The sequence below is a fragment of the Mauremys mutica genome, chromosome 1, assembly GCF_020497125.1.
Source record: "Mauremys mutica isolate MM-2020 ecotype Southern chromosome 1, ASM2049712v1, whole genome shotgun sequence".
Taxonomy (NCBI): Eukaryota; Metazoa; Chordata; order Testudines; family Geoemydidae; genus Mauremys; species Mauremys mutica.
In genome coordinates this window covers 119,578,617-119,606,549 of record NC_059072.1, presented here as the reverse complement: position 1 = coordinate 119,606,549, position 27,933 = coordinate 119,578,617, and the positions used below count along the sequence as shown (strand labels likewise).

The window sequence follows — 27,933 nt, the reverse complement described above, 5'->3', positions numbered from 1 at the left end:
GCAACAGATGAGAACTGCAGTGTCCCTCTTCCTGCAAGCAAAATGGCACAGAATATTTGCTTCGAAGACATGGCAGTTAAAAAATGAAAAGACATGAACAATTAATAGAAAAAAGTACTCATTTATTCAAGGTATGACAAGTGTATTTACAGTATTCATCTGCTCAGGATAGATCTATTAGTGAGCCTTAATGCAGCAATTATAAATTACATTTAAAAGAGGAAATGCTCCAAATATGTTTCTGTTACAGAAGATACATTTTTGCCATGACAGAAACACTTAAGGCTAAGGAGTAGTTTTGACTTCTTCCCCACCACTTACAGGTACTTGGCAAAACTGATGTTTGTCTTTGAAACTATGTTACTTTGAGGGATACAGACTGCTAAATGCTACTCACAATTTTGTCCCCTCTCAGTTGAGTAGTATATTTGTCAGTCTCATTCCTGACAAAAAAAACAAGCACCACTTGAGCGGATACTTATGTAAAACTGTGAATTGAAGCAGAAGTGAGGTGAATTGCAGACCTCTGTGTTTCACTGAAGGGCTGAGAGATCATGGAACAGCAAGACATTGTCACATCTTAAAGATTCTGTCCAAAGTTCTTGTGGAAGAAGGTACTTGGCATAAGTTTATCAAGCAATTTTCTTCCAAAAAGGACTAGAGAACACAGTCATGTGGTATAATCCAGCTTTTGTACTTTAGATTACCATTTAGAAGACAAGAGTAAAGACGTTGGCATTTTTCCACATCTATTGTAAATGAAATAACATTGTCTGATTTTAAAAAAAAATTCCTTGATTCCCATGAGGCAGACTAGTATTTCAAGCCCATTTGGTTGTTCAGAAAATAAATTTAACTAGTGTTAGCCAGGTGTTGCTTGAAACAGAACAGATACACAGGAGCAATTAAAATTAATTCTTCTCTTGAGGTAGGAGCCACAAGTCATATTTAGTCCTGTTTGTAAATTAATACACATGCCATCAGGAATATAACAAACCAAAAAAACCCAACCCACAACCAAGTTCTTTCATTATTAAAATTTAAAAGCCATAATGCGCACTGACTACTCTTAAAAGATGCACTGGGCTACCAGGCTATTGCCCTATTCATTTTGCTCCCAAAGTGTTTTGCATTTTACCTTCCACTACCTTGTTCCCCAGAAGAAAACAAAGTAAATGGGGAAGTTTAGAAAATAATCCATGGTGATTTATACATCTACAATTGGAAAACCCACCACATATGCAAAGATGTTTTTAAACTACTTCCAAAAATGTATATTTTGTATGTGATGGCTTATCCCATCTTAAAAACATTATAAAAAATTAGTTTGGTATTTTTTAACTTTGCAAAAGAATGACTTATTAGATTGATGAGACTATAGCTACTTGAGTCAAAAAATTCTGAGAAACTGCTTAAGTCAACGTTTGCACAGATACAAGTTACTTGCTGCTCACTTTAGATGAAAAATGCTATGAATCTAGATTTATTGGAAATGCATGTTAGACATTCCAACAAAATTAGAAAAAATCACTACACACACTTTAATATGCAATCTTCATTTACCTCAATTTAGGCCAAAGAAAATTATAGTCCAAATCAGATATATGCTCTTTAGATGCCTAATTGCTTTCATGATTGACGGGATAAATAATTTAAAAATGACTGAAATCAAGCAGCAATTAAGTCATATAAATAGACAGACTGGCATTTGTTTTTCAGTTAATTTGTTCAATTCAATTTTCCAGAAACTCACACACAGAGTTTAAAGTTTTCATTTTATTACTGTAAAAAATAAGATTTGTAACTTGTAGTCCTATGGCAAAAAGAAGCCTGGGCTTCCAACTATTTAAAAACATGTTTCATATTTGAGCAGGGAATATTTCACAGGGTTTGTGTAAAACCAAATATATTATTTCATTAACTAAACAGGATATGCAAAAAGTTTATTCAGTGATAAAGAGCTACATCCTCATCTCGATGTGCACACGTAACATGAGTCAAGGAGAAAAAGAATCCAAAGGAGTGTAAGTCAGTTTCAAGAGTTCCCAGCTAAACTGTACAACTTCGGAACCAATTGCATTTTTAGACTGAAGTTAGTCAAGACTGACCTTTTGCAGCATATTCCAAAACTGAAGGCAAATCCAATCAACTTACATTTGGCTATGAAACATGAAGAGAACAATGAAGTTTTATTTTAGCCACATATTTACAAAAAATGTTTACAGTAGAAGTGTAGCGGGGTTTCCTTTGTTGTTACATATACTTAAAAATGATTATCCATCTTAACTTTCATGCAAGAAAGACAGCTTTTGTTAAACAGCTAATTTTTTTGCCCAGCACCCCCTGCTTTTTTGGGGTGTGTGTGGCAGGTGGTGGGTTGGGTAGGTAGGAGGGGAACGCCTTAAAAATAAAGACCTGTTCACTCTACCAAACCTTCAAAATAAGGAGGTAAAGTACAGGCACCGTTAGTTCCACGAGGGTTCGTTATGTTTAGCATATTTTCCAAAAACATTAAAAACAGTCTTGAACAGTTGTAGCATGGGTTATCCCACGACTTTCACCTCTTCGGTTTACTTCCCAAATTCTTGGAGTAGCTTGTCTCAGAAGCATGCTTGCTGAGCTTCTTGTCTAATGATGTATTTTGTTGACTATACATTTTAAATTAAACTTTTATATAAAGAATGTTACAAGCTTTTCCTTTGTACAGAATGTAATCTTTGTGCTGAATGTTCTCCAAAAGCTTTATAAATAATACAATAAATTTAGAACCACTTGTCATTATACCATGTTGTTGCTTTCTCCAGCTTTATCGACAAGCTGCAGGAAAAAAGAGAGAAAAAAAGTTACTTGCACATGTTTATGCATGTACATTCAAAATGCTATCTCAGAAATATAAATTGGTACTTGTGCACATTTAGTAGGTGACTCAAAATGATTATAGTCAAATAGTACTCACCAAGGTCTCATGAGATTTATAAATTTGTGAACATTAAAAATACCTTACATTGCAATTTGTGTTTCTGCATGATATGTTTTTCATGGATATGCAACATGAAGATGCAACAGAATGAAAACATAAATTAGAAAAATGCAGGTAACACTGCTAGCTTAATGGCCAAAATAAAATAAAACAATTAACTAAAAGAAAAAAATATCAGCCACTCATGCATTAACAGACCAAATAAGATATTTCAACTGACCATTACTGTGGATTCTCTTCTGAGCCTACGTAGGCTTTGAATAAAACATTAACAATTATCTTTTTAAACAGGATTTAACCCCATTAAGATCAATTTATATATATAGGTAAGATCAATTGCTGAGTGGAACATTCAATTGATCATGGATCATGAGCCAGACCTTGGCCTGGGACTGTTAGACTACAACATTCAAACAGATGAACTTGAACTTTAAAATGAATCAATCTTTGCAAACTGGACTTTGTATGTCTTAATTATACAGCTTCTGAATTTTACAATGTATGTATTAAATAGTAGCTTTCAAGACTAAGGTTAAAACACTTAAAATTACAAATTTCCAAATACAGAGAGACATATGCACAGTACAAATCCTAGGTTACCCTCTCTCTGGTGCTATTTGCCTCTCTTCTATTCCCTGGATATTTCATTAAAAGAATGGCAAATGTGAAAAACACAGATCTCAGTAAATGGCAAAATTTATCCCAAGCAGAGTGGACCTGAATAAGTATTAATTAGAAAAATGATTATGTATCACATGAAAGTTTATGGATCCAACGTTTTCACTTTACCATGTAGTAAAAAATAATACATCTAGTCTATTTCCTTATTATACCTGCATTAACATCGACAAGGCTCTACTTACAGCCAACATGCTACATCACAATTGTTCTTCTGGCATTATGAATTAGACCAATGAATTATACCCACAGATCTCATTCAAATAATCCATTTACTAATATGGTATCAAAGGACCTACACAAAGGATGCTGGTGCCTAGAGACAGTTACTAAGCATATTCTTGACTCACCTTGAAGGTCTGTGCTAGTCTGAAAGACAGCAATTTGAAATTACTCTGGGGCTTTTTTATGTTTAACTTACGCAAAATAAAGTAGATCAAACATAAAAACCTAAGTCAGAATTAAAACTACTCCTAACATTATTTTTGACCCACTGGTGTACATGAATAATGGAGTCTCAGATCATTGGCATTTGTAACATGCATATGTAATTCAAAACTTGAGTATAATGATGCAGGGATAATCAGCTATAAGTCTCTCTACTTTTGAGGCTTCAGTGGAAATTCATTTTATTTCAATCTCTTCTTTAGGATTGAATATGACTTGTATGGTGCAAGAACTGTACAAAAAGCATACATAGTAACCATTTACTGTTCTATGTCTATGTGCATAGTGTTTCTGCATTATTATTTGCTAAATCTACAGCCACCATGGATTGAACAAAAAGATTCAAACTTAATGTTAAGTAGATGAATACTTACCGAGCTTATACCAGGTAAATTCAAGAGATATCCAAGGACTGGCACTCTTCTAATAAAACCAACCACCACAGGAAAGAAACCCCTTTAAAGAAAAAAGATTCTGAAGTTACATAGGTCCGACATGACATTATTCTCACATATTAGACTGGATGAAGGAATGAGTTATTTGAAATGAGACTGCATTAAAAATATTACTTGTAGCTTGTTAGTAGAAAATAAGTTCTGACATTATATATATATATGGGATCTGCTAATTCAGGATGGGAGGGGGAGAAAGAAGTGGCGGGAAAAAATATAATATTCAAAAGCTTTCCCCCCCTTTTAAAATGTTTTGAAAATCTCATCCGATAGAGTAGGATTTTATAAAGTACCTAAGTGAGTTAGGAGCACATTGAGGATCACTGAGGCCAGCAATCCTAACAATTGGAGTACTTTTGAAAATCCCACCAATATTTAGTAGATATAAATTTCACCAGTTATTTTTATGCCCACCTTATAGGATTAAATTATTTCAGAAGCTGATACTATAGTACATTATGACAGATGCATGGGCTGATTTGATGTTTTAATGGGAAAGAAATTCTCTCACAATGTTTAAAGTTTTGGGAAACTTACTGAGTAACCTGGGACTCCCATTGCAGATTACCAAATCAGGCAATTTAAGAAGCAAATAATTACAAAAACAAAGGCTGTACCATTAAAATACCATCTGTTCACTGGTTCTGACAAGTTTCTTTAATCTACTTGATAGTTTATAGTGTATCATTAATGTACTGCAAATGCATTTTATAAAGTACCGTATATACTTGTTCATAAGCCAAATTTTTTTAGTAAAAAAGGGAAGCACCAGAGATGGGAGTCGGCTTATGAATGGATATAGAGAGGGAGAGGTGGGACACAGCCCCTCTTCCCAACAGTGGGAGCAAGGAGAGGCAGCACAGCCAGCAGAGACAGAAGGGAAGAGGTGGGGCCAGAGTCTCTCCACTTCTGGCCACGCTGCTCTTCCCCCAGCCTCCAAAGCAGCTGCAGCCATGCCGCTCGGCTCTGCCCCGCAGAGCACGCTGCAGCCGTGCCGCCCGGCCCAGCCTGCTGGAACAGGCTGCGGCCACGCCGCCCGGTCTGGCCCACCGGAGCAGGCTGCGTCCGCATTGCCCAGCCACTGAAACAGCTCCAGCCAGGTCAGAGACATCCTCCCCTGATAAGGTGGGAAGGAATGGGATGGGGAGTGTGTGGAGGTCCTGGGCTAGGGGTGGGGTGATGTGGGGAGTGGTCACAGGGGTTACTCCCCTGACTCCCAGCTTCTCCCTCACAAAAAATTTCCCCACCAGTTGCTGTCCCAGCCCGTCAGGATAAGCAGCTGGCACGCCAGGACACTTTGTTTACTTAGGTTTACCTCCGTGCCTGCGGACGCTCGAGGTAAACAAGCCATCTCGGTCCCCCAGCGGCTTATCCTGATGGCCCGGGAGCCAAAGTTTGCTGACCCCTGAATTATAGGGTAGGCTTATGAACGGGTTATAAAAATTTTCCATTTTTACTTATCCATCTGGGGGAGGGGGGGGGTAGGCTTATAAACGAACCGGCTTATGATCGAGCATATACGGTAATGAAGGCCTCAGTACAGCAGCCATTTATTAGACATTTGCTGAGAAGTAGGAGTAGAGCTGTTTGAATGAATTCTCAGATATACAGATTAGCTATGTGAGAACTTGTGAGGTTCTACTGTAATTCCAATGGGGACTACACTACAGCAAATTTTAAAAGGAAAGTTTATGTAAAAAGCTATGCATTTGGCCAGTTATTTCCTGTGGGTTTTTTTGGACATTTTAGACTGATGTGTGAAAGAGAGCTTATTCTTCCTATTTGATTATGCAGAAGATACACCTATTTTTTGATACTGTACTGTGTTACGGAAGTCAGCATGATATAACAAATGCACACCATGGTGGAGATGGGCTACGAAATAACAACTGCTTGTTTTAGAACAAATTATAGATTTTCCAAGTGTCAAGAAAAGAGTTAAATTAAAGATAAGTGGTTTTATGCGTCAAAGTCTTTTAGGTTTGAAAGTAAGACTATGACAGCTCTTTAATGTTTCTTAGTTAATAAATAATCTAATTGTTCTCCTTTAAAAGATTGGGGTAGGACTCTGTGTGCATTGACTTTAGCCAGCCGCTTCATTTCTTTGGAGATTGTTCTTTCATATATATTAGACTTTTGTCACACAGCAAGCACTGTTGAGGTATCAAGTGCCACCACACACAACATTTCAGATTTTTTTTACAATGTACTTTGCTGCTTTTAAAGCTGCTTTTAAAGCTTTCAAGTGTTACCAAAGCAATTTGAAATTATCCATATTATGAATAAGGCTATGATTTAGTCATCATATTTTTAGTAGAAGTCATGGACAGGTAACGGACAATAAACTGGCCAGGGCTGTGGCTGCTCTGGCCGGGGACTGCTGCCCGGGGCTGCGGATTGCGGCTGCTCTGCCCGGCTGGTCAGGGAGCACTGCTGAGGCTAGCGGACCATGGCTGCACTGGTCGGCCAGGGACCACTGCCACGGTCACAGAATCCATGACCTCTGTGACAGACACGGAACTGTAATTATGATTCCCTAAAGCTGTGATGAGGTACATATCAACATGTGCTTTTACAATTTTAAAACAAAATTTAAGAAACAATTTACAAGTGACTAAAGCAAAACTGCCTCTTTGTTAACATACCAATTACTGAAGGAAATCTTAGATCAATGCATAACCATTTGCAAAACATTTGTGGTAATACTTTGCAAGTTAAGGATGAAAGAACTTGGACCAACAAAAACAAGGAAGATCTAAGGATGGGACTTTTTAAAAGCATTCTGCTTTTCACATAACTCACCTCTCACTGAAGTCAACAATAAAAATTCCATTGACTTCAGGAGGAGCAAAGGCAGGTCAATATTGAGCACTTTTGAAATTCCCAACCTAAGTGTTTAAATATAGGACTATATATCCAACTTAAGTGAGTTAAAAATATTATGATCCAAGTCACATTTCCTTTGACTTCCACAGCAACTGCATTAATTTTCACCTGCACTGCAGCACCATGGAAAAACCTTGAGTGGCTACTATACTGGAGTCATGAGTCTGTTAAATAGTTCTGATTTCATCAGAACTTCAGGGTTAAGTTCAAAAAGGTCTATAGTGATATCTATGTGACATTTTCCTCTTTCCCTCCCCGAAGGATGCGGATTTTAGCAAGTCAGAAGTGATATGAAGAAAAATGATGAATGGCTTCTTATCGGAATGCTAGGCACAAGTATGAAACTTACTATATATGAATAATGATTTTTCAGATTTACATAATTCACCTTTGTTAACCATATAACAAAATGCTGCTCCATTTTAAGTGATTATGCTAGGCATAAGCATTATGAGACACAAGGTGATTGGATAATGAAAACAAGTCTGTTTCAATTTCTCATACACTAGCACAATACCAAGGTTGCAAACACTGGAAGGAAATGTTAAATAAAATACGTGGGTTTTTTTCAAAAGAACATCATGTTTCTTCAGATTTAAGCTGGGTCTTTACTGGGGGTGGTGGTAAATTAGACAAAGTCCACATTTTAGGCATAAAGGATATTTTGGTTCTTTAAAAAAAGCCTTGCTTGATTGGGGGGTGGGAAGAGTGTGAAATTGTCAAGTGCCATTTTTCCCACACATATGAAACAATGTAACAAATATCAAATGGATTTAGGCAATGTTGATTTTAAAAGTATCAAACTAGTACACATCAAGTTCCAGGTTGTTACAAATACAAATTAAGGATTTGTATAAATTATATAGTGTGCTTAGAGATGACGTTTCAGTTTAGCAACTGTTGTGGAAGTGGTGAATGCTGTCTAATTAGCAAAAACATTTCCTCCTAATAACAAAAAAATACCAATGAAGAACTCCATTTTAAACAAGTCTTACCTGAATAAAAGGAAAAATCCATACATTTCAAGGATCATTCCTATCAAGGGCCAACCAATGAGAACTATAAGCACACCACCCAGGAAAAAGACTGTTGCTTTTATTTTGTGTTTTTGGAAGAAGAATCTAAATGTTCTTTCTAAACCAATAACAAAAGCCAAGCCAGCCACAAATAAAACCTGAAAGAGACAGAGACAAATCCAACAGTGAATGAAAGAGTATATTAATAACCATTCTACAAAGCTGGAAACAGTACGATGTGGAAGTATTCACCTCAACCCCTTGTCCGTCACTGTTTGTAAATTAGATACACACTGTTGAGGTATGAAGTGCCACCACACACATTTCAGATTTTTTTTACAATGTACTTGCAGATAAGGTGACCAGACAGCAAATGTGAAAAATCGGGACGGGGGTAATAGGAGCCTATATAAGAAAAAGACCCCAAAATCGGGACTGTCCCTATAAAATTGGGACATCTGGTCACCCTAGATACACAACGCATCTACATTACAAATACAACCATGTCAGGAGTCTCTAGGACAACAGTTATCTCCAAAAATTAAGGCATGTATTTTGTAATGTGGACATGACCCTAATCATGTCCCTGACCAAGGCTGAAGCCTTGGACTGTCTAATAACTTTTGGTATACACAAGCCTTAGTAAGTGGCAGGTCATATTTTGCTCTACCCTGGCAGTGTTTCTTTAAGTCACCGACTCACCATCCATAACTTGTATTTAGCTTCTCGTGGGTCAACATAATGCATGATTTTATAGATATTTAAGCATATTCATTATAACTTAATGGGAAGAATTGAAGATAAAGTATCAGCCTTGATGCTCCTCGTTTTTCACTACATCTCAGCTTTGATATTAGTTTTGCAGTCTATCACTGTTGCAGAATAAATGCTACTCACTCTGTTTGACCAAGTAGTCCCACTGACAATAGTTGACCCTCAGCCATCAGTGTCTAATTATCTTTCTCTAATCACAACTGCCACCTGCCAGTCCGATAACTAACCTTATTAGCCAGAGTGAAATATACTTGTGCTGCAAAACCCTCAAAGTCATACCAACTACATTTTAAAGGAATAAGACACATGTACTATGCACTTTTACTCTTCTATTCTCCTGTTGCATCTTTTTCTCTTCCTGGTATCACTCCACTTTTTTCCTTTCCTGTAAGGATAGTGCATCTTTTCTTGTGTTGTCTTCAGTTCTGTTTGCTCTTTACTTTCTCTCTATCTCCCACTTTATATCACTTTCCCTAGACTGAGTTATTTACCTCCTGCCCTGTATTTTTGGTTTTTCTTTTTGTATCCCAAATATTTATTTTATGTATGGTTTGCCATATACAAATTCTCTTTCTTGATACCTTGGAGGGGAGTGGCTTCTGTGATTATACCCACCTCCAAGTATCTATTTTGGGACTTTCATTCAGTGAACAGCTTTCACATTTGTCCTGCTGTTCCTAGCTTCCACAAGCAGTAGCAACAGAGTGAAGCTGACTTGACCCCTGCTGCCCACAGGGTTCTGAATAGCAACAACTGAAAAACGACAATCCTCTAGTTAGTTTTCATCTCCTGCAGATGGGCAAAGCTGTGAACAGCAATGGAAGCACTGGAACTGTCAGATTTAGAAAGGCAACATCACATCCGTTAACTTTCCCACACAAACTGAATATAATCTACTACAAAAGCAAGAAACGTAATTTAAGTGAAAACTTAAAACTGCAGAAGATGAAGGCACTGACTAGTAAAAGTTCCTACTGATCACACACAAGAGGTGTTTTTTTCAATTTATTATTAGCAATTTTCACTTAATTATACTTCCCTACCTCAGAAAAGTGTTGAGTCTAAATTTGTTAGTGTTTACAAAATATCAGAGTTCTTAGATGGAAATAAATATGCAAATTCTAATAAGCTACCATACATACAAGACTGTAAAAAAGGTGTCAGAGGGTACGTCTACACAGCATAGAAAATCCTGTGGCTGACCTGTGCTAGCAGACTCAGGCTCACAGGGCTCGGGCTGCAGGGCTGTTTCACTGCTGTGTAGACTTCCGGGCTCGGGCTCGGGCTGCAGCCTGAGCTCCAAGAACCTCCCACCCCACAAGGTCCTACAGCCTATGCTCCAGTCCCAACCCGGAAATCTACACAGCAATGAAAAAGCCCCACAGGCCAGTCATGTGTTTTTCTTTGCTGTGTAGACCCACCCATGAGAGTCAATCCGAGAAGTCTAATGTATAGAATCAGTGGCACAAGCAGCTGCAGCACAAGTTTCTTCACTGTGGCTGACTCAAGTCTGACTCAGTGGTACCATCTTTAGAGTGATTGGGGGATTGGCTTAACTTTCAGAGTCAGTATAATCTCTCTTTTGGAAAACTCAGTGGTTTGAGCATTGGCATGCTAAACCCAGGGTTGTGAGTTCAATCCTTGAGGGGGCCACTTAGGGATCTGGGGAAAAATCAGTATTTGGTCCTGCTAGTGAAGGCAGGGGGCTGGACTCGATGACCTTTCAGGGTCCCTTCCAGCTCTATGAGATAGGTGTATCTCCATATATTATTATTTTATACCAGATTCTGTTTTAGTCAGTATAGCAGATTTAGATTATATTTAGATAAGAACAGTAGGACAATGGAACAGACTCCCTTGGGAGGTCATGGAAGCTCCTTCACTGGAGGTTTTCAAAAGGAGGCTGGATAGCCATTTGTCTTGGATGATTTAGTCACAACAAATTCTGCATCTTGGCAGTGGTTAGACTAGATGACCCTTGACCCTTCTAAACCTAGGGTTCTATGATTCTATTTTCCAAAGCTCAGTTTCCATTTGATAACAAAAAAATCTCAAAGGGGAATATTTAATACAAATGCTTCATGTACTTAAAATACTCTACTCTTCCGTGTCGAAACTATATGTATAACCTAAAATGTGAACAGCAAACACTTACATTTCCAATAGCCAAAAGTGCTTTATCAAAAAAGAGAATCATTCCAAAGAAAAGGAAAAACACACCAAAGCCCGTTAATCCCATTCCAATCTCTGCAATACAAAAAAAATAAAAATAAAAAAGGTTAGTAAAAAAGTAGCACTAATGCATACAAATAAGAAAATTTATTTCACAAATTAAGAGTTGACATGAATAGGCTGCAGAAATTAATACAAAATGTGGAAACATTTAGTTCCTATCTTGATGTCGGGGGAAGTTATGGCCATAGCGAATTCTACCTAGTTAAATTGTTATGAGCATGGAAAATAAAGTAGGGTCCTGCTTCAAGAAGTTTTCAGATAACAGTTAATTTTAAAGCTTCCGATTTGTCTTAAATGTTGTGATTTTAACTACCTGAGACTTCTTTGATGATGTGATCTATAAGTAGTAAGTGTATGAAATGTACTGTATATTGTGCAATACATCACTAAATAGGAAATTACATATTGATATAGAATTCAGCATATAAGCACGATTGTGCATGTGTACACCTGAGTTCTGTAGATGAAAATAAAAACAGCTTTATCATTGATTTACTAACAAGTCACTCAAAATCAAAGTTTGAGTCTTTAAAATTATAGTTCATTAGACATGTTAGATTAAACTGCAAGATAAGTTTCAGTAGGGATGCCTGAAAATCAAACCTACAAGGTTCTTCTCTGCAACAGTGATCAAGATCAAAACACAAAGGGCTGCAAGTTTAGGCCTTTGGCCTCATCTAGACTGAGATTTCCGTGAAGTTCTTCTATATCTGCTTGAACAGCAGCAAAGCTTCACCAGTCCTAGCACTAGTGTAAACCAGATGACAATGTTTTAATCACAATGGATATGTCTACACTGCAATTAGACACTTGCAGCTGGCCTGTGCCATCTGACTCACTTGGACTAAGGGGCTGTTTAATTGCAGCATGGAGGTTCCTGCTCAGACTGAAGCCTGAGCTTTGGGGCCCTCCCAACTAGCAGGGTCCTAGAGCCCAGGCTCCAGCCCAAGAACCTACAAGCCCCATCAGCCTGAGTCAACTGGCACATGCCAGCGGCAAGTTTTTAATTGCAGCATAGACATACCCAGTGTCTTCTTATCTTGGTCAGACAGCACAGGGGTAAAACCATTGGTAGCTTATATATTCTAGTACTTCCATTTACTAGCAATAGTAGAAGATTTCACAAAGCCTCTGTGTAGCTATATCTACTCTGGTAGCCTTTAACTTCCTTAATTTTGTGAGCTCATCTCTCAATATTGTTTAACACCATTTGATATCCAAATTATATTTCTGTGGACTGACTTGTAACAGCACATATTTTTAAAATTTGCTTTAATTTTCATTTTGACTGCAAACATTCAAGATCTAATTAAATTTACACTACTATTACAAGGACAAGATTATTATTTTAGATGTTCCGTTAAAAGATACTGTAAAAATCCACACCCTAATCGGACGTTCAAAAAGTATACACCCATATTTCACTGTAAACTTAAATATATCAAATATCAATTACTGACTGAGGACTATAATTGGAATCTGCCCTCTTCCCCAACTCCATTCATACTAGCAAAGGGAAACATCATGGACGTCCTTATGAATTTGAATTTTGAAAAAGAGATGAAGCATCAACCACCACCAGGAAGCAGGTCTTGAAAGACGTACCAGACACCTGTTAGCTGTAGGACTAAATATACTAGTCACAGGCTGATGAGAGATGAATTCCTGAACATACTGCACAAGATGCAGTGACAACACCTTGGTGAGAAGAACAGACTAACCCTCAACAGAATTATCAAACACATAGATGAACATGGTATGTTGGGGAAGAGTCAACATACTCTTTTTGTAAAGGAAAATCAGGCCTCACCAATCTATTAGAACTCTTTGACGGTGTCAAGAAACATGTGAACAAGGATGATCAAGAAGATATAGTGTCAAAGGCTTTCTGAAAGTCCACGTCTAAGGTCCCTCACGAAAGGCTCTTAAGCAAAGTAGGTAGTCATGGGATAAGAGGGAAGGTCTTGCCATGGATCAATAACTGATTAAAAGATAGGAAATAAAGGGTAGGAAAAAATGGTCAATTTTCACAGTGGAGATGAATAAATAGCAGGTTCCCCAAGGATCTATATTGGGACCAGTGCTATTCAACATATTCATAAATGATCTGGAAAAAGGAATAAGCATTGAGGTGGCAAGGTTTACAGATGAGAGAAAATTAGTTAAGATAGTTAAGTCCAAGGCAAACTGCAAAGAGTTACAAAGGGATCTCACAAAACTGGGTGACTGGGTAACAAAATGACAGGGGAAATTCAATGTTGATAAGTAAAAAGTAATGCACATTGGAAAACGTAATCTCAACTATACATACAAAATGATGGGGTCCAAATTAGCTTCCTTGAGTCATAATAGATTTTGGAATCATTGTGAATAGTTCTGTGAAAACATCTGCTCAGTGCGTAGAAGCAGTCAAAAAAAAATAATGTAAGGAGCAATTAGGAAAGGGATACATAATAAAATGGAAAATATCATAATGTGACTATATAAATCCATAGTAAACCCACAACTTGAATACTGAGTGCAGTTCTGGTCACTCCATCTCTAAAAAGATGTATTTGAATTGGAAAAAGTACAGAGAAGGGCAACAGAAAGGATTAGGTGTATAAAACAGCTTCCATATGAGAAGAGATTGAAAAGATTGGGACTGTTCAGCTTTGAAAAGAAATGACTATGGTGGACATGACAGAGGACTATAAAATCATGAATGATGTGTAGAGAGTGAATAAAGAAGTGTTATTTACCCCTTCACATAACACAAGAACCAGGGGTCACTCAATGAAATTAATAGGTAGCAGGTTTAAACAAACATATGGATGTACTTCTTCACATAGTCAACATGTGGAACTTGTTGCCAGGGGTTATTGTGAAAGGCAAAAAACTATAACTGGGCTCAAAATAGAAGAAGATAAATTCATGGAGAATAGCTCTATCAGCAGTTATTAGCAGCAATGGTCAGAGATGCAATCTCATGCTCTGGGTGTCCCTCAGCCTCTGAGTGCCAGATGTTGGGACTGGACGACAGAGGATGATCACTTGATGATTGCCTTGTTCTGTTCATTCCCTTTAAAGAATCTGTCATTGGCCACACTTGGAAGGCAGGATACTGGGTTAGATGGACCACTGATCTGACCCACTATGGCCGTTTTTATGTTCTTATGCAAATATACATTGTGCTTTTGGCCTGGTTCTCATTTACACTAAGGGCCCTTTACACCATTCTGGCAATTAAAGAGGTCTTAAAGTGGGCATACATTACACTTACACTCACTTTAAAGACGTTTTACAAAGCAGTGTAAAAGAGCCTTAATATAAAGATAATCTGTCCCTCTGCCTTCGGTTTTTAGTAGATTCTGGTTTTGTTACCAAGATTGCTTCATGACATGCAGTGTGTTGGCTTATCAGATGTTGGCTACTTATATAATTTTACTTGGGATGTTTGCAGTTTGTTGCAGAAGTCGGAACACTGCACAATTTTAATTTTGTTGCTTATAAACCTACCGGTGTTATTAAAGGTTACACTAACCGTTAGACACACACTTCCTCAAAATTCCGTCTTCCAAATGGTGAGTGTGGCTGGGACAACTTTCCCTTTTTGAATTAGAAGGTAACTAGCGCGGTGCTGGCTCGCCACACGGAGACGTTTGAAAACACACGGTAAATAGCTACACACAGAGCCCCCCCCCCCCATGACCCCTCACTACCCGCGCTCTGGCGCGCGAAGCTGGTCCAAGGGATCCCGGACACGCAGAGGCCTCCCGGCGCAGGTGTCCGGCGGGAGGGGGGGGCGGCCAGCCGGAGACGGGCGGAAACGACCCCGGGGCCGGCAAGGCCCATCCCCCGCCCACAGCAGCGGTGCCGGGGACCCCCCGGCCGCCCGGCCGCCCATCTCTCCACCTGCGAGCAGGAAGCGGGACGAGAGCGCGGCGCAGACCCCGGCTCCCGGAACCAAGGGCAGCGGCCAGGAGCGCGCGGGCTCATCCCCGAGCCGGACGCAGCCCGGGGCAGCGGCGTCAGGCTCGTGCCGCTCCAGGACCCCCCCGCCCCGGGAGCCCCCCCCCGCCGGGCCGGCGGACGCTTACTCTGGGTGTCGGTGAGGGAGATCATGGCGGCGGCGAGGCCGGCGGCGGCAGGAGGGAACTAGGGAGGGGGGAGGTGGCTGGAAGCCGCGGCAGAAGCGGCCGCCACGTCTTCCGGAAACACGCAGCCCCCCGCTCCCCTCTCCCCGGCACCGCCCATTGGCGGAGCGCGGGCCAATCAACGCCTACTTTGTTCGCTTCCCTCGCGGTACGGGGGCTCAGCCGGACCAATCCAAGCGGAGCGCGCTCTGTGATTGGCCGGTAGAGGCCGGGGCCGGCTGCGGAAGCTGCGGCGGGCCGGGAAAGGGCGGGGAAGAGCGCGCGCGGGCGGGAAACCGAGGAGCCGCTGCCGGCGAGAGCGAGAGGTGAGGGCGGCGGCGGCGGCAGCTGAGGACGGGCCGAGCCCAGCGCGTGGGGCTGGGATAGGAGGGGCCGGGGCGGGGAGTCTCACCCCACCCCACGCGTGCCACGCAGGGAGGGGAGGGTAAAGGGCGGGGCGGGGCGGGGTATCCTATCTGGGGCAAGAGCTATTCAGTGACTCAGTAAAACAGAAGCTGAGGAAATTCCCTCTCAGCGCCCCCCCTCCCCAAGCACAGAGGTTTAGGGCTAGAAGGAGTCGCTGTGCTCTTCTAGTCTGACCTGCGTAACACAGGCCCTGACTTTCAGCTTTCCCCGGGGGTTTTCCAGCTCCACTCTGCCCAGAGGCCCCGCCCCACACCCCACTCCTTCCCCCCCCCCAAGGCTCCACCCCACCCTGCCTCTTCCTGCCCCCAACGCCACCCCCACTCCTGAGGCTCCACCCCTGGTCCTCCCCCTCCTGTCAGTGCCTCCTGACCACTGGCCCAGCTTATCATGGGGGGGGAGGAGGAGGTGGTTCGTGGGGGGGGGGTGGGAGGAGCTGATCAATCTGTGGGTCTGTGCTATTTTTTTTTCTGTGGGTGCTCCAGCCTCTGAGCACCCTATACTGAGTCGGTGCCTATACTGTGTAACACAGAACCATAGGCCTTCCCTGGACTAATACCTTTTTTCAGTGGTGGTCTTTAAAGCGGAGTAAATGTCCAATATGCAAAAACCTCACTTCATTGCTAAATAACAATTCACTACCTCCAGCTTCAGTAAATTCTTAACTGGGTTGGATAGGCATTGACCACCTAGTCCTCACCTTCCCTTTTTTGTGGCTTGCTGTATGCTCTGTCTGCTTTTGACTTTAGCTATCCCTCTCCTAAGGAAATTCACCAATGAATCACTACATGAGCATTCTGGTACAGTTTGCCAGATGCACATTTTCCATATAAACATCCTCGACTCAGCTGAGTCATCTTCTGCCTCTACTTAGCCTATTTGAGATGTTCAGCTGCCTCTCTCTACAGGGTGGAGCATGTAATTTAACACTTTCTTTCTCTTTTAAAAACATTCTTTATCCTTGGACATGGTAATTAAATCTCTTGACATGATGATATTGCTGCACTTGCCATACTCCTCTTATTTGCTGTTAACTGATACTTAGATTGAGTTAGTTTTAAGTAAAGTAGAACTTCAGAGTTATGAATACCTTGGGAATGGAGGTTGTTCATAACTCTGAAATATTCTTAACTCTAAGCAAAATGTCATAGCTGTTTTAAAAGTTTACAACTGAACAGTGACTTAATACAGCTTTGAAACTTTATTCGAAAAAAATGCTACCTTTTATTTTTTAGTAGTTTACATTTAAAATTGTACTGTATTGGCTTTTTTTTTTTTTTTTGGCTCTGCTGCTGCCTGACTAAGTACTTCCAGTTCCAAATGAGGTGTCTGGTTGACTGGTCAGTTCCTAACTCTGGTGTTCATAACTCTGAGGTTCTTCTGCATGCTTTTTAACTGTTGCGAGCTTGGGATTTTTTTCCTGTGTGTTTTAATGAGATCCTGAATATCTCATCTCGCTTTTTTGTTGTTGAATTATCTAATGCAGCTTGATAAGCCACAGTTTGCCTTGCTTTAGTTGATCTAACTTTAAGCTTTTTGCAGTGCTTTACTGACATCATGGTTCTTTTTAGAGTTTGACTCTTCTGAGGTTTTATTTTGGAAACTGGATGGCAAGTGAGATACAGAGCTTGTCATCTCTAGACTGCTGGCTTGAATCCATGCAAGTTTGGTAAGTGAAACCAGTTACTATCTGAAGATTGTTCAGTGGCCTGTGTGAAATGAGTCAGTGGCCTTTGTTCAGTTCCTTAATGTCTGCATTAGAGAAAAAGCAACTAATAACTGGTGCACTTGTTGGCAGCATCAGCAGAGAGAGACCAAGGACTGAATCATTATGAGCACTGAACTTTCTCTCATAGAGCTGGATGCTCAGTTTAACCTTGGCAGGGCATTTGTAGCGATGCTTGCATTGCCACTGATCATTCTATTCCTGTCCTTTGGATAAATTAGGTACTTCAGTCTACAGAGCTGCCAGCCTGGTAACTTTACTAAGGATTAAATTCACTTGCATAAAAAATTAAGGGAGGTTATCCTGTTGATGATGTCAATTTCAGATTCACAAACTTCTTATCAGATATAGTGGATTTTGAACAATGCCACCTGTCCTATATAGTAGATAGCTTAATCTTGCCAATTATTGTCTGAAATGAGTAATATATGCAATAATCTGATTCTGTCCACGCAGAGCTCCTTTCAGTTATTCTGACTCCATCTTCTGACAAAACAAAGTATTTTAGCTGGACCTTTCATTGGTTATGTTGTTATCTCATGATCAGTTTTTAGGAAGTGACAGTAGAAGTTTGCTGGGGGATTTTTCCTTTTTCTCTCTCCAAATCAGTGTTCCTGCTGAAGTAACGGAGGATGTCTTATTTTTATGTTTTGTTTAATTTTGTATTACTTTCTTACTGTAATACAGTGAAGATCATACTGTAATACAAGGAATATCATTCACAAATATTTATTAACTTAATATATTGAAGAGTTTTTTGCTGCTGTTCTAACTCTTATAGAATAACAAACATAACCCCAAAAGTCCCATCATGATGGTTCAGTGCTTTTTAGCAGGTCACTATGTAATTAATTGTGATATTCTTATAATTGCATTTATGAATAGTCAGCTCTCTGTTTTGTTGCGCTAAAGCATGTGGACTACATTTTTATAGCATGTTCCAATTCCTATTAATGGGGATGACAGACTTCCACTGACTTCTGTGGGACTTGTTCTGCCAATTTGGGTCCTGAGTCACTTACGTTGAAAGTCTGGCAGTGTGCTAGGGATCCTGTCATTGACCTCTCCCTGTGAATTAATTTATTTAAGTTAACATCAGTGTGTTTTTTGTTGAAGGAAATGTGTGATGCCCTCTAGTGGGGATTTTGAATACTGACAGGATCTGAGAAATTAGTACAAAACTGGATCGGTATATAGCAAACAGAGTGGAATTACAGGCATATAATTTAATGTAATATATTCAGTGTGATTTTACAAGAAAGTAGTAAATGATGTCCAGTTAATAAGCTTGGCTGTTTTGTTCATAATACCATGAAATTATGGAGGGTCTCTGGTCATTTCCCTGCCAGAGGAGGATTTCTCTATATGATATATTTGTATAATGCTTTGTCCTGTGTAGCTTGAAGATATATCAGCTTATGGAATTTCCCCCATTTCTTTACTACAGTCTAATGGATTTATAGAGATTTTTAATAAAATATTTTAATTTTTTTTTAGAGAGAATTGCTTGTTTATGCAACATTTATTAATAAAGGACGGGTCCTTTCAACTTTGAAGATGACAACCATTTCAGGTAAACCAAAATTAGGATGGTAACTGTTCATTCCACCACCGTTTAACTGGTTTCATCAGATTTGTTAGAAAACTCTGTTTTCAGTGCTTGTTACCTCAACAACAACTGTTTTCTTCAGGTTGAAAATTATTTTAATTGCTATAATTTTTTAAATCACGTTTTCCTCCATATTTCATTTTGGACACTTTTTTCATTTCTGTAGCTATACACACACAAGTTTGTAAAAGCTTTCCTGGTTTCTAACAATTTCAAAGTGGTTTTTATTTTTTTTTTTAAGGCATCTTTCACAGGCCACTAGTCTGTAACATGGACTCGTTCCTTAGGGTATTTTGGAAGGAAAACCTCCATGTTTTGTTCTGTTTCCAGAAAATCTGCAATGAGGATTTTTGATACACAGATTTACTGTAGCTGCAGTGCATGAGAACTATCCTGGTTGCTATTTTTGGATCAAAGCATAACATTTTTGAAAAAATATGTTGGTGTATTTATCTGATGGGACTGTAAACAGTTTCAGAAATATTGCTACATTCATCTAAATAATGCATGATCTAATTTAGTCCATTAAATGGCAAATGCAATGAAGCCACATACTGAAACACTTGACTTCAGTTCACACTAGTGTGCTTAGACACAGAGAAGCAAATTTATATCTTAGGCTGTACTCCTAAAAAGCTGTGACTTCTTTGCTGTGCTTACAAACCTATGCAGAATTCATGCTCTGCAGATCTTCCGCTTCTAGACCTGAGGAGGGACATATCAGGACACAGGGTAGAGTTGGGAGCGTGGTCTATATATTTTAGCATGTTCCCCTATCTTCCCCTGCTTGCATCCTCAGTTCACCCTGCTCTGCTGGAATTAATGTTTTTCCTGATATGAAGACTTTTCACTGTGCAGCTGGACAGAGCTTGTGCACCCAATTTGGAATATTTGAAAGTAGCATGTTAATGCTATTTTCACGGTGCTAACATGCATCCCTGTGTACTAAAAGTGGTCAAGGCCAAATTTGACTATAGGATCACAAGATGAAAAAGATCTTATTATATCACACTGGTCCCATCAGTCCTTGAAATCTATGAATCTGAGTCCATTCCTGTGCCAAGGTGGATATAGTCTCTCAAAAGTTACACTATGACATGATTTTTCTACAACAACCAAGGTAATCATCCATCATTACAGTGTGGCAGACTCCTAAGCTGCAGCAAAGAAGAGTACAGTTGTGGTTTATTAATATAAATGTCATTTTACACATTCAGAGTGCCTCGTGAATATTAAATATTTTAAGCTCAGCAACAGGCCTGTCAAATAGCTAAGAGAGTACTCGCTCCATTTTTCCAGACACTCTTGATTGTAGATTGGATTGCTGTCAACCACTGGATGCAAAATGTCTAATGTCATTTGAAGTTGTAATTAGCAAAATATACATGTTACAATGTTGTATTTTTCTCCCTCTTTCACTTCAGTGCTAAAGGAGGAGCTGGTTTCCACTGATAGTGAGCTGCAGGCAGTAGAGATCCAGATTCAGGAACTTCTGGAAAGACAACAGGAGCTTATTCATAAGAAGACGGTGTTAAAGAATAAAATAAAACAATTTTCAGAAGATTCAGAGGCTGGGGAAAGTGAAGAAACTGAAACCTCAGCTGAGGCATGGAACAAACAAGGTTTACAAAATCAAATTCAATTATTATTATCTTTACCATTTAATGTGAAGAATGTACCAAGAATTATCAATGTTGATGAGATAATGAAAGTTAGAATATGTTATTTTGGCCCACCTGTGTTTCATGGGAAGTTGCTTTTTGATTTCCATAATGACAATTTTATTATTGTACCATTTCCTTTTGCCAAGAAGTTTTTGTTGTTATCTTGGTTGTTTGGTTTGCCTTACATTTTAATAGAGTGACGCTTATATTTGCTTGCTCACATATTCCTGAATACTGAAGTGGGCTCTGCTGTGCAGATTCTTCTAGGAACTGATTATCGTCAGTTTTCTCCTTTGCTTGTTAAGGAATCATCATTTGGGAACTTGAAGTTACTAACTAGAATATGAAGTTAAAATCTTTTTTGGTGGCGGGGGTATCTGTTAAGTATCCTGGGACAAATTCGGCCCCCAGCTCTATTACATGATCCATTGTAGTCTTTGAGCTTGTCTGGTATAATGAAGGCAATTTTGGTCAGGTAAATAAACTCAGGCTCTGCTTGGCCGTAATAAATAAATAAATAAATTCCTCCTTGTATATTTTCTCTGGATTTGCTTGTTTCTCTGCCTTGTACTTGAGGAACAATGGTTTAAGAGTACCCTGAAAAATAACTAAAGAATCAGGTACAATTGTAGGGCCTAATCCTGTAAACATTGAGTGCCAGGCATAATGCTTTTTTTCCATTTACGTTCATTGGACTCGTATTATGAATTAAGGATTAACATTTTAGAGTACTTTGGTGTGTGCCTGCTTTTTTGAGCATTAATACACATTACAGGGTGACTAGATCCCTAAGCCTGGCAACATATTGTGTTTATATTTTCAAAGGATCTTCAAAATGTTTTCATGCAAGTCATAGACTTATGCACACTATTCTTCAGTTTATATGTGCAAATCTTATGAGTGCTGTTTTTCAAGTCTTTTGAAAATTTTGCCTGATGTGACATTACTTTCAGTAAAAATTGCTTCTATATTTTAATTGCCTTTCCTTTTTATGTTGTTCTAACTTATAAAATGTATTTTTACTGCTTGCTCCTTTTTACAGACTTCCCATGGTGTGAGAAGATCAAAGCTGCACTTCGTAATAGCTTTAAACTCAAGAAGTTTAGGCCTCTGCAGCTTGAAACAATAAATGCTACAATGGCAGGAAAGGATATATTTCTTGTCATGCCTACTGGAGGTGGAAAGAGTTTGTGCTATCAGTTACCTGCAGTATGTTCTGAAGGTATATGAGAATAAATGTCATGTACCAGCAAATGGATTTCAGTTTTCTCTTTGTATGGTTAGTTGTAGAGATGTAATGCTATATTTTGTTACTGTAAATAAAATTGTCTAATGCTAAGTATTTGGAATAAGAAACATAATTCCCAATAATGGGAAGAAAGAGCAACAATTTTGAGACAAAAACTTACCTTAGAAATATATTTCTACTAGTTTTCTGTATTTCACTTTAAAGGGACACTGTTGGCTTAAAAACATAGGCACAGAGCTTGCAAACACTTGTTCTAAACAAATCTTTGTCTAGGTTCCTAACAACATCTTTAGCTAATTAAAAGTGAGATATTTTAAAAATCCAATTTTTTCCTCACTAAATTTGCTGTTTTTCTTGAATTTCAGTTTGTACAATGTAAATCGTTGAAGCCAGTTTAGCCTTTGTTTTTAAGTCTGTTTCACTTTCTTAGTGCTAAAGTGCTTTTGATTTCAGATGTTGCAGAGGAATGTGTTTTTTAACAACAATTGCCTTGTTGCGATATTTATTTTTTTAAATTGTGAAACCATTTTTATTGGCCTGGGATTTTAAAAAAGCAAATTTTTACAAGGGGGCCAACTTGTTGCTTAGCATTGTTTAGTCTCCTTTATCTGGCCACTGTATACCCGACCTGCTTTGGTTAGATATATTAGTTCTTTTGTGGTGCTTTTTGTTTGTTGCAATTGAGTTATTTGTTTCAATTCAGTCCCCAGTGAGAAATCATATGAGCTAAATATTTTAGATAAGTAAGATGAATGATTATTTGTTTCAGGTTTCACACTTGTGATCTGTCCTTTGATCTCACTTATGGAAGATCAGCTAATGGTTTTAGAACAGCTGGGAATTTCTGCAACTTTATTAAATGCTTCAAGCAGTAGGGTATGTTTAACTGCCATGTGACATTTTTACCTTTATTCATGTTGTTTATGAACATTATGTGGATATTCTTATTGACTAGCTCAGCTTTGCATGATTGTAATGAAAATTTATAAGCCAAAGGACATCTTCCTGCCAATCCTTACCGTAAAATTTTTAATCTAAATCAAATATATTGCAGTCCTGTTTAAAACCAATAAAACAAGCCAAAACCTTGCATGAAGTGAATAGAATTTTGTGGGACTGCATTAGTGACATAAAAATATTTTGCAGTTATGTACATTTTTGATACTAAAATAGTTTTTCTTTGGCCATACCTCTCAAATTTCTGGATTTAAAAGAAGATGGACATTACTGTGTTACTTAGTAATATGTTTAGTAATGCAGACTCATATACATGGAATCAAGTCTCTTGTTTCTGGGTATAAGCTGACTGCCACAAAGGGCAGAAAGGATTTTTTTTCCCCCAATGATATGGCATTATGGAAATGGCTAGCTGCATTTTGTGTGTGGGTGTGTAGTTTTTTGTAACTACCATCAGATAGTAGCCACTTTCAGAGGCAGGGTAATGGACCTAATGAATTAATAGCTTGATTTGGTCTAACAAATTTCAAAAATGAATGTCTCTAAAAATCCAATAATAAAGATTACAGTCTGGGATATTTGTTTTGCATAAGGAATTTTTTCTCAAAACATAGCAGCAGAGATGTGGGTGACACCTGATATTTTACAAAGAAAATAAACACCCTAAATAATAGTGCAAATATTCAGAGTATATTTGCTTCCTTTTTCTAAAATAATGCTAATATTTATTTGTTTTTAAAATATAATCACTTTATATGTATCTACATAGATCACTTTCAAAAGTCTTTTATGCTGGGTGTAGTGGTGTGTTTTGTGCATTAAACCACAATTTATTCTAGAACTAAGGAACAGGAGTATGATATTCTGGTTTGTCCATTTCCAGCTTTCTTTGTTTTTTAACAGGAACATGTAAAGTGGGTTCACACCGAAATGCTGGATAAGAATTCGCAGCTAAAACTCATTTATGTTACTCCAGAGAAGATTGCAAAAAGCAAAATGTTTATGTCAAAACTGGAGAAAGCTTATCAAGCAGGAAGACTCACTCATATTGCTGTGGACGAGGTTCATTGTTGTAGTCAATGGGGACATGACTTCAGGCCTGGTATGCCCATCCAGAAATATGTATGCAAAGTTATTCAAGCATGCATAAATGATGAGTTAAGCCTGAAATGAGGGCGAAATGTTTTCCTTTTGATAGTGAAGTGTATGCACAATACACGACACAAAAAATACTTGTACATTGACTCAAAGATTTTTAATTTCGTTAATTCAGTACCATTCACAAATAATTTATGGCCTTGTTTAAAGGCCCAAGTTCATTTAAGTCGGGAACATTTAACTGTGGGTTACTTTGGCAGTTTTCCAAGGGACTGTGAGTTGCACCTTATTTGCATAAAGTGGAACAGATTGTGGCTGTCATCTCTAATATAGATGTGGTTCCTGTGGAAAATACAAGTCTGTGTAACTCTCTTCATGGTGCTTAATACCTCTGTATTGAAGGTGAAAATACCATAGCTACATGTTGGAATTTCATGGAATGCACTTTAGTCACTTCTAGTGTAATTTACAAGAAGAAAAATTGTGCAGCATTTTGGTTTCATGTCTGGTCAGCTGCATAAAACTAGTATTTATCAATGCTGTTTCTCAGTCTATGAAAGAACTTGTGATTCAGGGTACAGATGAATACAGTATCATCTACTAAACTTTTTATGGACTTTTCTTTTAAATTTCTTACTAAAGAAAGTATTGCTTACAAATTACACATAATGGGCTTTATCTCTTTTTGCTAATGACAGCAATTGACACAAATCAAAATGTAAATTATGAATGTTTGAGGTTTTTTAATGTTAGTTTTGTTTTCTAATTCTCTTAACTTGAATACATTTTAATAAACAGTACATTCTGAATTCAGGTAGAAATCTATTACAAGGCCAGTTACTCCACTATGTCAATATGGCATTGCCTGCTAATCACTTCATTTGGATTTGTAAATTAGTTCTGTTATTACTTGTTAACTTGCTGCAGATTTGATGTATTAATATATCACTGATGGTATAAGAAACCAAATCTTTTTTTCCTTATTCTTATTTAGACTACAAGTCACTTGGTATCTTAAAACGACAATTTCCCAATGCTCCATTGATTGGGTTGACTGCAACTGCAACAAGTCATGTTCTGAAGGATGCTCAGAAAATTTTGTGTGTTCAGAAATGCATTACCTTTACTGCATCTTTCAACCGGCCCAATCTTTACTATGAGGTATGTATTGACTTGATTTGATTTGAAGTAGTACCTATGAGCCCCTGTTATGGACCCATGACACCATTGTACGAACACAGAACAATCAGTATGTTACGCCTTCTGGAAGACAGAATTTCATTCTATAGTTCTAGGACAAAATGAGGGCACCAGCAATTATATGACTTCATTCAGAGTCTTGCTCCTAACTGCCCCAGGTGCCTTTGAGAGTATTCTCCTTTCTGTGGTGGTGACTTATTTGCCGGAAGATAGTGTTCTAATAGTTAATTTACCTTGAGGACAAATAATAGCTAAATTTGTTCTGGGTTTTTTGGAACTGTTTAATTCCCACAGGATCCTTCCAAGCTAAATCTCTGGCAGATTGAGTTCTCTTGAATATTTTTCTGTCTGAGGAAATGACAAAGAAGTGGAGGTGGGGAGGGGTGAAAACCCAACAAAACAGGAGAAACTCAGGAGTATGACAAAAATAACCCTGAATCCTAAGAGATTATCTTAAACAATTAGATTGTCATCTCCTCCTCCCCCACCCCACTCCCTGTTATCCAAGTATTTGTGTTCTTGGTCTGTTTTGCTTATGTCTTAGATGGTCTCTTTTTACTTCAAACTAATTTTTGTGAACTTGGTTCTAAACAGTAGCTGGGAACCGGGAGTTGTGTACTGGTACTGAACTCAAGGCTTTTGTGATTAGTAATATTGGAGGCTATCCTTTCCTATTTTAATGAGCTAGCTTCTGAGCTGGGCCTTGGTGCTTCACCATGACATCTTGTTAAAATTTTGTATCTTCTTGCCTTTAGTAGAATTTGGGCTGCTCCATACATTGTGAGAGTGGGGTTTGACAGACTAGAATGTTCCTAATTGAATGGCAGGTGACAAGCACTGGCTGCTACAGCCAGTATTTTAGCTTAGAAAACTGGTGCAATTGTCTGGAAAAGTTGGGAACTTCTGTGGTTCCTTTCACATTTTTTATTGGACAGCTTCTGAATGAGCTTTTTAGTTGTGATGGATCTTTACACTGTAGAATAAATGTAAATTAGTCAAAGGGAAGAATAGATGAGTTTACAAGAGTATAGTAATAGGAATATAACAAATTGGCTGAATGGCCGTTTACGAGTTCTTTGCTAATATACACTCTGTGTGTGTGTGTGTGTGTGGTTTTTTTCAGGTTCGTCAAAAACCTTCAAACAGTGAGGACTTCATTGAGGACATTGTTAAGATCATCAATGGAAGATACAAAGGGCTCTCGGGTAAGCAATATTAAAAACTAGTGCTTTTAAACTTTTTATTTAAGGCAAAGTTACAATAAAACAGTAACATAATAGATGGTATATCACTTGTTCAGGATCAGGTTAATATTCAAAGAACCTGGCTAATGCTTGCTGGCTGGGGAGCCCTCCTCCTCTGAATACTCTAGAAACGATGACCAAATTTCTAAATAGCTGTCCTCCTCTTGGTGCATCTCTTGTGTACGTATTTGGTGAGGAAAGCTGTCCCTCTACAAAGCCACAATTCTAGGGAGGGTGGGGAATCCACACACTTTCAATAATGTGCAATACATAGTTTAGCTGCTAACAGTCAAAAATGAATTAATTTGTTCTGTGTCAAACATGGATCCTTTCCTGGAGCATTAAATAAGACAGGTTGGGATCTCTTGGAAGCTGGCATTTTGTCCTAAGACGATTCTCTTTAATAATTTCCTGTGAAAACAATCTAATTCCTGGATACAACCACTATGTGTGCAAGTATGTTCTGATTTTCCCTTCAACCTCTCAACAGAGCACCTCCCTAATAACAAAAATATGATGGATGTTAACTGGAGTGAAATGCCATCTATACAGTGACTTTTATAAATTGGAGATTTATATCCCTTTCCCCATATAGAGACCCACTCCTCCAGATCAATTTATTTGTCCAAATCCCTCTTCCATCTTTTTATTGGCTGTATTTTTTTATCAACATCTTTTTTGAATCAAAAATGTATGTATCTTAGAAATTAAACATTTTGTTACCCGATCAACTTCTCTAATTTGGTTAAAGGTCTAGATAGAGCCACCTTGTATCCAGATTTCAAAATAAAATGTTTGACTCATAAATATTGAAAATATGGGATCTATAAATTTAATGTATTACATACCTCTATCGGTATAATTTCAAACCAGGACCCAGGAGCAGCTGTCTGAATTGAGTAATTTCAGCTTTTATCCATAACTAATAATCACTTTGATATTTCCTAGGGATAAATTCCTGATTATTTAAAAAAAAAATGTAGCTAGGAGAGAGGGACTCGGCAACAGGAATTTAGAAAATTTGTCCAAAGCTGCTAAGATGGTCTGAAAGAATGGATGACGTTCCATTTATGGTGACCTGAATTTCTCTTTAACCCAACAATTAGCATACAGTCCAGTGAAACCTATACAAAAGTAACAAGCTATGTAGTTCCAACATTGTATTGTCCCTTACTATTTG

At 38.5% G+C, this 27,933-nt stretch overlaps 2 protein-coding genes across 2 annotated transcripts in view; one reads left to right on the top strand and one right to left on the bottom strand.

Annotated features, from left to right (window-relative positions):
- Positions 1-101: 101 nt before the first annotated feature.
- Positions 102-15,693, bottom strand: GOLT1B (golgi transport 1B). The gene is made up of 5 exons (XM_044993148.1): positions 15,548-15,693; positions 11,389-11,480; positions 8,439-8,617; positions 4,480-4,561; positions 102-2,817 (listed from the first exon to the last, which is right to left on the bottom strand). The coding sequence occupies exons 1-5, from the start codon at positions 15,570-15,572 to the stop codon at positions 2,779-2,781; spliced, it is 417 nt and encodes a 138-aa protein (XP_044849083.1). The 5' UTR covers positions 15,573-15,693; the 3' UTR covers positions 102-2,778.
- Positions 15,694-15,813: 120 nt separating this feature from the next.
- Positions 15,814-27,933, top strand: part of RECQL (RecQ like helicase) — a 33,098-nt gene continuing 20,978 nt past the window's right edge. The window contains exons 1-9 of the mRNA XM_044993136.1: positions 15,814-15,909; positions 17,578-17,675; positions 19,230-19,305; positions 20,766-20,963; positions 22,048-22,227; positions 23,024-23,130; positions 24,115-24,313; positions 25,304-25,470; positions 26,633-26,714. Of these exons, the coding sequence (XP_044849071.1) occupies positions 19,290-19,305; positions 20,766-20,963; positions 22,048-22,227; positions 23,024-23,130; positions 24,115-24,313; positions 25,304-25,470; positions 26,633-26,714 (949 nt within the window). The 5' untranslated portion in view covers positions 15,814-15,909; positions 17,578-17,675; positions 19,230-19,289. The remainder of the gene's footprint in view (positions 15,910-17,577; positions 17,676-19,229; positions 19,306-20,765; positions 20,964-22,047; positions 22,228-23,023; positions 23,131-24,114; positions 24,314-25,303; positions 25,471-26,632; positions 26,715-27,933) is intronic.

Excerpts from the sequence above, each read along its gene's own strand:
- GOLT1B (XM_044993148.1), bottom strand. The coding sequence starts at position 15,572 with ATGATCTCCCTCACCGACACCCAGA. Across the intron at positions 11,481-15,547 it reads CTCCCTCACCGACACCCAGA|AGATTGGAATGGGATTAACG; the intron begins GTAAGCGTCCGC and ends TTTGTATTGCAG. Across the intron at positions 8,618-11,388 it reads CACTTTTGGCTATTGGAAAT|GTTTTATTTGTGGCTGGCTT; the intron begins GTAAGTGTTTGC and ends TGTCTCTTTCAG.